Source organism: Electrona antarctica, assembly GCF_951216825.1.
Source record: "Electrona antarctica genome assembly, chromosome: 22".
NCBI classification, from domain to species: Eukaryota; Metazoa; Chordata; class Actinopteri; order Myctophiformes; family Myctophidae; genus Electrona; species Electrona antarctica.
In genome coordinates, this window is record NC_136805.1 from 2,919,660 (window position 1) to 2,930,845 (window position 11,186).

Below are 11,186 nucleotides of genomic sequence, written 5' to 3' on the forward strand. Positions count from 1 at the left end.
TGTAGTTCCAGACTCTATATAGCATTGGGAGATTGTGGAATAGTCGTCTGGCTACGTGAGACTACATGTTCTGAACCGGTCTGAGCACCGTGCTGGTTAGTGACCCTGCATGCTGCTATCGACACACTGACTGGCCATTATACATTCTGTCTCGCCTCCCTTTCCTCCTACCACAGTATCAACAATAAAGCAGCTAATTAAGGGTTCTCATTCGATGCAGTTTGGTTTGATACAGAATATTTTGTTGAGTATGAATCAAATAAAAAAAAAGAGGAATATTCTGATCCTCTACAATCATCGCATTTAAACGATATATGCAAAGTAAAGCTGTGTGTACCAAGTTACTGTCGCTGCACAGGGACACTTTGATGAAGAACCCTGCTGATCTGAATCTGTCCAATTCGGCTTAAAGGACTCGGAAAACACGGCGCTGAAGTTATCTCCAATTACACACCTTGACATCACCATACCCTGCAAAGCCACCGCCTCCAACGTCGGGGTCAAAACCAAACGCAGTAGAAAAATAGACATGATATATTTTGTGAGAACCGACTTTTATGTGATTGACTTTGACGTGGAAATAACTGCTGTTGCTAGTTTTAGGGTTTTCCCTTTTATTACTTCATCCAGACTTTATTACTTCATCCTCAAAACTAAACGACTACTAGTCAGGAATGAATGATCGACGAACAACAGGCACTTTTCCTTAAGAGGCAAACATCTAAAACAATCCAGAAGGACTCCATTATTGCATACAGTAGAAATTCCTGTGTTATTTAAGATCCCTTTCATTTCATTTGGGATTCGCGCCAATTCTGTTGCAGTTCTCAACCTGCATGAGGGCCAGCTGCTATTAGGCGGGAAGGGGCTTAAATTGGCCAAAATTCTCAGATATACTTAAAACGTTTTGAATAAATGTAGGCATTCTGAGAGAGAGCGGGCATAACATTCACAAAAATACACCTGTTTGAGTTACTAATAGCAGGATGTCGTGGTAGTAAAACAGAAATCTCCAGCATCACGTCTGCGCGATTTCCATCCCTCCAGAAAAGAAAATAACCGAAACACCGTAATACACTTTCACGAACATTCTCAATATCGCAACTCCCTACTTTACCTTAACACCTTCGACGCCAGTGGTTCCCAAACCCTTTCATGTCAAGGACCCCCAAATTGACACTAATCAGCCCCGCGGACCCCCATTTGAAAAGATATGCCAGGGACCCCCTATAAGAGAAGGTTTTTACAGCTCTAGCAATGATTCTCAAGCAGTTTAATTTCATGGCCTCCCATTTAATAGCATTTCTATCTATGGGACCCCCAATTTATATTGTAAAATCAATGTTAATTTTGGGTCCATTTGGTTCCATTTGTACACTCTCGGAGTTACAGACCCATAAGTGTCCATTTGGGTCCAAACTATCATTTAGCTGGGGACCCCCTGGAACTCCCTCAAGGACCCCTGGGGGTCCCCGGACCCCACTTTGGGAACCACTGTTCTACGCACTGTATACGCACTGTATACCTCCACTTGGCTTTTTCCAACCTCAACACAACTCCACAAATCTCCTTAAAAAAAAAGCTCTCATCCACCATCAAAGGACACCTCAACCACCAAAGCAAGCGTGGACGACTGGCAAAGAAAGCACAACCCAATTGTCATGCGGAAACGTTGCATATCCATATTTAGCAGCTATTGTCGTTTAATAGATTCATGTTATTGGTCACACTTTGTCACTCTGTGAGTTTTTACAAACATTTAACCCCTATATCTTACACTTTCGATGCACTGTGAGCTTTGTAGAACTTTTGCCAATAAAAAAAAGCGTATTAGTCTAAACACAATAGTATACACAATAGTTAACCCATTTTGGGTGGGAACCCCTTTTGGTGTTTTAAACATTATGTTATAATCTAGCTATTGAAAAATAGCAGATCTACAAGCTCATAGCGCGCCACCGAGTGGCGCGCTATGAGCTTGTAGGTCTGCTATTTTTGAAAAATCGTGAAAATATTTATTTCAGAAAACTGGAGGATTTTAAATTTTGAGGTCAGGTCTAAATGGGTTAAATTATCATAATTGTTTTTTGTCATTTCACGAAAATGTACTGCTTTTTGGACGTGCAAGATTTCCACCCGACACAGTGGGTCTCCAAGCTGTAATCGATGCACCAACACCACACCACAGACCAGACGCAGTTCATCAAGCACTTAAGAAAACAAATGACTAAATTTGACTGAGGGACTGCCATTGGATTTTTTTGAATTTTCGTTTTTTCATGTCATATGAAAGCAGGGAATCATAGCTTCAAATTGACATATTGGTTCAGTTTGGCCTACTAGTTTTGGAGATATGGCTTATAGAGTAATGTCTTGCAGAAAACAGCAAGTTGAGAAAACAGGCTTGAAAGGTTCACTTTTGTGGTCTCTAACATTACACCTAGCTACATGTTTAAGTATTTATTTCATATTTACATGTCGATTTCAGCTCTGACACTTATTTCAGACATGCTCTAGTATGTGAAGAGTCTGCCTGTGCTATTAACTCATTTAAAAAAAAAGAAAAAAAAATGTTTTTCTCCTCTGGTGAAAAGCTGGAATTTGCGCGATGGCAGTCTCTCAGTCAAATCTGGTCACAAATGAACAAACTCATCGGGATAAAAAAGCTCCATGTTGTTAGTCGTGTTCACGACGTCCCCATTTCATACGTAGCTTATACTCACTATGGAAAACCAAAACGCCAGAAAAAGAGCTCAGAATAGAAAAAAAAGCAGTGAGCAACGGAAATCTAACAGCATTTCCAGATCAATAAGCTTAAAGACTAAAACTAAACAGGAAAGGAAAAAATAAAGAAATAGCATATTATCGTCTGTTGGGTGGAAACCTCGTATGTCCAAAACTTCTTTTCAGGGTTCAAATTAACCCATTTTGGGCGGGAACCCCTTTTGGTGTTAGCATTATGCTATGCTTTAGCTATTGAAAAATAGCAGATCTACAAGCTCATAGCGCGCCACCGAGTGGCGCGCTACGAGCTTGTAGGTCTGCTATTTTTAAAAAATCGAAGAACGACTGACATAGAAACATAGCTTTTTCAGAAAACTGTCAAGATGTAGAAGACATTTTTATAATCAGAAAACTGTCAGGATGTAGAAGACATTTTTTGAATCTGATCTCAGGTCAAAATGGGTTAATGCCACGTTTTGAGCTTGTGGATCTGCTACTTTTGATACTCGTGCAACGCTGTAGTACAGGGATGGGCAACTTTGACGATGGAGAGGGCCACTATATTTCCACACTCACTCCCTAGGGCCATATATTACTGTCGTAGCAAAAATAGCCGATCTACAAGCTCTAGATCGTCAATTTTTGCTATATTCGAATTGAAATCTTGATTTTTTTGCTATTTTTGAATTGGAATCCTGAAAATTAACATTTTTATGTCATTTCAAATGCCTTTAATTATACTTGTGTTGAGCATTGAGCTACTAATTAATAAAAGTAATTACAGTGAGTCATGTTTTGCATGTCGTAGAATTGTAAACAGCTGAAACCAATAATATATCAGTATTCTGACATTAACCTGAGGGCCACATTAAGTGAAGGTGGGGGCCGCATGTGGCCCCCGGGCCGCCAGTTGCCCAGCCCTGCTGTAGTATAATCAAGCAGGGCATTAAAGGTTTTGTGACATTCATTTTCATTTATTTTTTCCGTTATTCTTTTAGGTTTTAGGACCTCAATTAAACCCAAACAACCTGAACTTTGAACATTCAGTGGCTCTTCTGTGGTCTGGGATGCCTTTTTGAGCTGCAATGAAAAACAGGCGAAACAGTGAAAACAGTGACATCTGCTGGCCATTCCTCCCATTGTCATATAATGGGATTTGCTGGCTCTTATGTCACACTACAGGAAAATCAGACCACAGAAAATCTACTGAATGATAAAAGTTCAGGTATTTTGGGTGCAATTGAGCTCAGAAAACCTAAAAAAATTACAAAAACTTTTTTTCAATGTCACAATCCCTTTAATGTAAAAAAAACACAAAAAAACACAAAAAGTTAGAATGTGGATATAAGAGGTTCCTTCAGAACCAGCAACCAAATTATAAAGCTTTCATTAATCATGACTTTTTACAAGGAAAGTAGTAGTAGTAGTAATAGTAGTAGTAGTGAGTGACGTGAAGAACGCGTTTCCTTTTTATACAAATGAATCTACACCGTCTGTTAAAAAAACAAAAGCAAATGGATTTGTTTGATTGGGACCGAAACAAATCCATCTGGTGTGAGAGACACACTTAGGCATGAGGACATAGGGGAGTAGTACGAACATCATACAAGTTTGTCAATTAAATTATGTTTCAAAATGGCTCACTGCAAACTCATTTTTCGAAGAAAACAAAAATATATTTACCATAAAATCTGTACAAACTCAATCTTACATTTATATGGCAAAGTTGTAATAGCAGTAGATTAAAAAAAAGAGGAAAATAAACGAATGATCTTTAAAAAGAGAGAAAAACAAAAGAAAATAGATCAAAAATAGAGATCACATTAGAAGATTGACATATATCTCATTTTAAATCCTCACCGGTTAATTGCAAAACCGCAATTATAGTGAAATCGTAAAAGTTCTTTATCTCAATAAGAAAATAAAATAAAAAAATAAATTACAGCCAAGATTCAACAGAAAAAAAAATAAGAAAAAAAAAATAAAGTAATAAGAGTCTTGATAAAAACAAAACAAACGGCTAAAAAACACTACCATTACCCAAGAAGACGAGCGAAGAGGAACGCGATGAGGGGGAGGGGCTAAAGACCGATGGGGAGGGGCCAGTGTTGGTGGAAGGCGGGGCTATTATAATCCAAGCAGGTTGGTGGGCGGAGGGTGGTGTGGTGGGGGGCGTGGCCTAGCCCCAGACTAGACCAATAGCTGGTGGGGGGTGGTGTGGTGGGGGGCGTGGCCTAGTCCCAGACTAGACCAATGGCTGGCGGGGGGTGGTGTGTGTGTGTGTGGGGGGGGGGGGTGGCCTAGCCCCAGACTAGACCAATGGCTGGCGGGGGGTGGTGTGGTGGGGGGCGTGGCCTAGCCCCAGACTAGACCAATGGCTGGTGGGGGGTGGTGTGTGGGGGGGGGGGGGGGGGGGGGGGGGTGGGGTGGCCCAAGGACAGTCTAAGAAGGATGAGACGCGAAGACCGTACGGGCGACGCCATGTTGCTTTGGAAGGAAAGAAACATGCGCAGTTGAGACCAAGGAAGCTGAACGCGGAAGTGTTGGCTGCATATAGCCCATTGCGCATGTTTCTTTCCTTCCAAAGCAACATGGCGTCGCCCGTACGGTCTTCGCGTCTCATCCTTCTTAGACTGTCCTTGGGGTGGCCTAGCCCCAGACCCAAAAGAGAGAACAGACATTTTCCGCCCCGGGACCCAAACTAGTGAAAATAGCATATCTACAAGCGGCTACTTTCACTACTACTCAAAACATTTTGTTTTCTAATTTATGGAATTCTTCTTTTATTAATTTTCTTCGCCGAATTGCTGAAATAAACATTGAATTGGGGGGGGAGATTTTTTTTAATGTTTTTGAAATGATAATAATAATAAAAAACAATGTAGGAAACAAAAAATTAAGGGACCAATAAAGATGTGTCCAAATGCTCCACCGTTTGGGAAGCAGTGGAACCAGACCACTCTGGGCTCGCCGATCCATCCATCCATCCATCCCTCCATCGCTCCATCCATCCCTCCATCCATCCATCCATCGCTCCATCCATCCATCGCCATCGTCGTCATCGTCGTCATCATCATCTGCAGCAGCTGGTCACCGTGGCGGCGACAGCGGAGGGGGTTGCCGTGGTGACGACGGCGGCGGGGGCGGGGTCTGTGGAGGAGGAGGAGGCGTGGTTGACGGAGGCTGAGGAGGCGGAGGAGGAGGAGGCAGAGGGCTGGTGGTGCTGCTGCTGGTGGTGGGGGCTGCTGCTCACTGCTGCACCTGTGCTATGAGGAATACACACATACATACACACACACCTGTTGTCAGTGCTGCACGCTGGGCACGTACGCACGCACGCACGCACGCACGCACGCACGCACGCACGCACGCACGCACGCACGCACGCACGCGCCTGTTGTCAGTGCTGCGTGCGCACACGCAACTTGACCTAGTTTTTTTGTCTCTCTGTCTCTCCTACTATTTTAGTAAACAGTTGTTTTGAAGTTGGGAATCCCAACCCTCAAAATGTATTTTCTGTAACCATGAATTTCATCCAATCCGGAACTCGAGAGAATTAACTCATGGCGTATATATGATAATTAACTCATGGCGTATATATGAATTAACTCATGGCGTATATATGATAATTAACTCATGGCGTATATATGAATTAACTCATGGCGTATATATGAATTAACTCATGGCGTATATATGAATTAACTCATGGCGTATATATGAATTAACTCATGGCGTATATATGAATTAACTCATGGCGTATATATTAATTAACTCATGGCGTATATAACCCGTATATATGCGTGTTGAAAGTGGAAGTGGTGAAACAAAAATATATAAATTAGCAGACATAAATTGGACTTTAACCCATTCTGGGCGGGAACCCCTTTTGGTGTTAGCATTATGTTATACTTTAGCTATTGAAAAATAGCAGATCTACAAGCTGGAAGTGGAAGTGCTAATTTTGAAAAATCGAAGAACGACTGACATAGAAACATAGCTTTTTCAGAAAACTGTCAGGATGTAGAAGACATTTTTAGAATCTGATCTCAGGTCAAAATGGGTTAATTTGATAAGGACATTATCATCAGATCTGATCTTTAGGACTGACTGACAGATCAGATTGTTGTTGTTGTATTCACAATAGGCAGAATAACCACTGACAGGCAAACTGGAGCTGAAAGATTGATGGAATGCATTGAAAGAGACCCGTGTGGACAAGACCCGTGTGGACAAGACCCGTGTGGACAACCAGGACGAGCACATCACCAACAAGCATCTATACGGAGCATTACCAAGTGTATCAGAGAAGATAGCAGTAAGGACGATGAGACTAGCTGGCCACTGTACGGGGCATTACCAAGTGTATCAGAGAAGATAGCAGTAAGGACGATGAGACTAGCTGGCCACTGTACGGGGCATTACCAAGTGTAACAGAGAAGATAGCAGTAAGGACGATGAGACTAGCTGGCCACTGTACGGGGCATTACCAAGTGTAACAGAGAAGATAGCAGTAAGGACGATGAGACCAGCTGGCCACTGTACGGGGCATTAACAAGTTTAACAGAGAAGATAGCAGTAAGGACGATGAGACCAGCTGGCCACTGTACGGGGCATTAACAAGTGTAACAGAGAAGATAGCAGTAAGGACGATGAGACTAGCTGGCCACTGTACGGGGCATTACCAAGTGTAACAGAGAAGATAGCAGTAAGGACGATGAGACTAGCTGGCCACTGTACGGGGCATTACCAAGTGTAACAGAGAAGATAGCAGTAAGGACGATGAGACTAGCTGGCCACTGTACGGGGCATTACCAAGTGTATCAGAGAAGATAGCAGTAAGGACGATGAGACTAGCTGGCCACTGTACGGGGCATTACCAAGTGTAACAGAGAAGATAGCAGTAAGGACGATGAGACTAGCTGGCCACTGTACGGGGCATTACCAAGTGTATCAGAGAAGATAGCAGTAAGGAGGATGAGACTAGCTGGCCACTGTACGGGGCATTACCAAGTGTATCAGAGAAGATAGCAGTAAGGACGATGAGACTAGCTGGCCACTGTACGGGGCATTACCAAGTGTATCAGAGAAGATAGCAGTAAGGACGATGAGACTAGCTGGCCACTGTACGGGGCATTACCAAGTGTAACAGAGAAGATAGCAGTAAGGACGATGAGACTAGCTGGCCACTGTACGGGGCATTAACAAGTGTAACAGAGAAGATAGCAGTAAGGACGCCAAGAACTCCCGGCCAAATAGCTTGTACTGTGGGAACCAACACACGGGCATCGATCGAGAGGACGTCCCACACCTACCTACAGGTATGTGGACGTACTATAGAAAGATGCTGGTGCAGAAAGCACAAATGAGCTGGTTCAGATGTACGGAGAACCGAGATGACTGGAGACGCCAATGGAGGGCTCGTCTGAGGACGACGTAGAGAGAGAGAGAGAGAGACCTCAGTCAGACCTCATGCACATCGAAAAACAAGATATCAGAAAACAGGAGTAAGCTTCTGATTGGGCAGTGTGGGGACTGTCGGTGCCCATCTAAGATCTAATCTAAACAGGCATCTTCTATTTAACAGTACCGAACGGTCAGCCGGGTCAGCCCCAAGCCTACTCTGTGTCTCTGTCCCTGGTGCTGAAATGGTCAAATCCCCCCCCTGGTATTTGGATCCCACTTAAATTATTTCGGGAGCGGACGGTACTTAAACTGAAAGCTGCGGGCGGGAGTGGGCAGTCAGACCAAACTGAAACCAAACTGAAAGCTGCGGGCGGGAGTGGGCAGTCAGACCAAAACACCGCAGACTGGGATGAATTGAAACCACTGCGGGGTACAGACGGTAATGGCCCGAAATCCAGCCAGAGAATAAAGGAACCAGCTGTCCCACACAGAGAACCACGCACATCTCTCCCTCCTCTGCTCCCACACAGAGAGAGGGCTCTGGAGAAGAGAACCATCTCTCCCCGGGGCGCCCCACAAACCCAGAAGCTCCACAAACACAACGGCTCAAACATTTGAGTTAAAAGTTCACTCTGAAAGAATATATATTCAAAGATTTGCACCACATTTTGACGATTTTTCAAAAATTGCAGACCTACAAGCTCGTAGCGCGGCCGCGCTGAGCTTGTAGATATGATATTTTTCAACAGCTAAAGCATAACATAATGCTTAAAACACCAAAAGGGGTTCCCGCCTATAATGGGATAATGCTGCCACCAAAAGCAATTTAATGGGTTTGACTCCCTACCCAAAATCAAGTCAACACAGTTTTACTCCTTGATAGTAGAATCCTCTGTCTCCCACTTTTTGTTAAAACAGAAGAGCTATTGTATTGCGATGATGAATCATCGTAGAATGATGATTTTGAACACACCTTTGCCTTTACCATTCCCTTCAGTGGGTCCAGAACCCAGAAATTACCCTACTATTATTGAGGAGGCAGTGGCTGGTATACAGCCGTGTAAGGACATCAATGACGTTAACCCCTACATCATTTTTTTCTTTTTCTTTTTTGGCTTTCGCCTTTATTTTATATTTTTTATGGAGGGACAGACAGTCGGCTGACAGGAAATGGGGAGAGAGATGGGGGGAAGACATGCAGTAAAGGCCGTCGGGATCGGGAGTCGAACCCGCGGCACACTGCCAGACTGGATTACCAGCCAAGGTGCCTGGACCATTGAGCCATGGCCCAGGCCACCCCTACATAATTTTAACATCGTTATGACAAATGGTGGAAATGGCACTTCATGGAAAAGAATACCAGGACTCACGTTATATTTTCCCCCAGCAGCAGCAAGCAACATATATGGACGTTTCGGAGGACCAGACAGTGGCCTTGTGGTTAGAGTGTCCGCCCTGAAACTGGGAGGTCGAGGGTTCCAGCCGGGTCATACCAAAGGCTGTAAAAATGGGACCCAATGCCTCCCTGCTTGGCACTCAGCATCAATGAGTTGGATTGGGGGGTCAAATCAACTAATGATTCCTGAGTGCGGCACGGCTGCAGCTCACCGCTCCAAGAGATGGATCAAATGCGGAAAACAAATTTCGTGTGTGACTAATCGTACGACTTTGACTTTTAGGCCTTCCTCAGCGGAGATTTACGCTTTTCCATGAACTGTGTCTGCCTGAACCGCACACTTTTTACTTCGCTCCTCAAGGAAATAGCACGTCTAGACATCGCACACCGGGTCACGATGCGACACGCTGTGAGCTAGCAGAATCTGCCATTTCATGAAAATGTGTAGAATTATTTTGAACATGTTTCAGATGTGTGAAAATCCTCCCCAAGATCTCATAGCGCGCCACCGAGTGGCGTGCTACAAGCTTGTAGGTCTGCTATTTTTTTTTAAATCGTGAAAATGCGGCACAAATCTTTGAATATATATTCTTTCAGAAGACTTATTTTTTTTAAATTTCGACGTCGGGCCTAAATGGGTTAATTACATCACCATCAATACCTACCAAGCATATACGTGCATTCGTACCAGCACGACCACAATGCACGACCACAATACCTGCATGTTCTGCTTGTGCAAGTAAGAACAGAGACACACACACACAGAGACAGACACACACAAACACACAGAGACAGACACACACACACACACAGAGACAGACACACAAAGAACAGAGTCCACTAACCTAAAGAAGGTGGCTGTCCTCTGATGACGCCGTTCTTTGTTCTCTCCTCCCAGTCATATACCTCTTTGTATATACACTCTGGAAACACACACACACACACACACACACACACACACACACACACACACACACACACACACACACACACACACACACACACACACACACACACACACACACACACACACACACACACACACACACACACACACACACACACACACACACACACACACACACACACACACACTTTTTTAAGTGACATTTATATACAGACACAAGGTTTATGTCCGACAGCGACGGTATGAACCATTGTGGGTCCATTTGGTTACATTTCAGACCCTACGCATGTTCCGTTTGTAAATGATCTAAGAGAGACCCTACGGATGTGCCGTTTGTAAATGATCTAAGAGAGACCCTACGAGTGTGCCGTTTGTGTGTGGAACAAGCTTCTAATTATGTTTTAAACTTCTTCCCTTTGTTTGTTTTCTTGGAAAAAAGCACACGATGGGAACTATACACAAAACATCATTTCACCCACTTTTTGTATTTTGGACAATACAGCCGGTTCTGATTTGTACACGGTCCGAGTTAAAAATGGACACCGAAGACTTTGCTGTGAAGATCTTCCTCAATTCCATCCGTTAAATGAAATCACATTTAAGTCAAAGTTACTAATAATCTCAGTATTATGCATATTATGATCCCGCCATCTGGGATTAAGCGCTTCAGGTGTGCAGTCTCGTGGATTACCGTTTTGGATTACGCGGTTCAGAGCCGTAATCGGGGATTACGCCTTTCAGGTCGAGCATCGTGGA

General features: G+C 43.7%; 1 protein-coding gene across 2 annotated transcripts in view; it reads right to left on the bottom strand.

The window, feature by feature from the left end:
* Window positions 1–5,292: 5,292 nt before the first annotated feature.
* mapk8b (mitogen-activated protein kinase 8b) overlaps window positions 5,293–11,186 on the bottom strand; it is an 85,394-nt gene continuing 79,500 nt past the window's right edge. Inside the window, exons 11-12 of one of the 2 annotated variants that reach the window (XM_079491981.1) lie at window positions 10,369–10,446; window positions 5,293–5,985 (exon numbers count right to left, since the gene is read on the bottom strand). In XM_079491981.1, coding sequence (XP_079348107.1) covers window positions 5,798–5,985; window positions 10,369–10,446 — 266 coding nt within the window. In that variant the 3' untranslated portion in view covers window positions 5,293–5,797. Of the gene's footprint in view, window positions 5,991–10,368; window positions 10,447–11,186 lie in introns of both variants that reach the window. The other variant, XM_079491982.1, reaches the window with a different exon arrangement.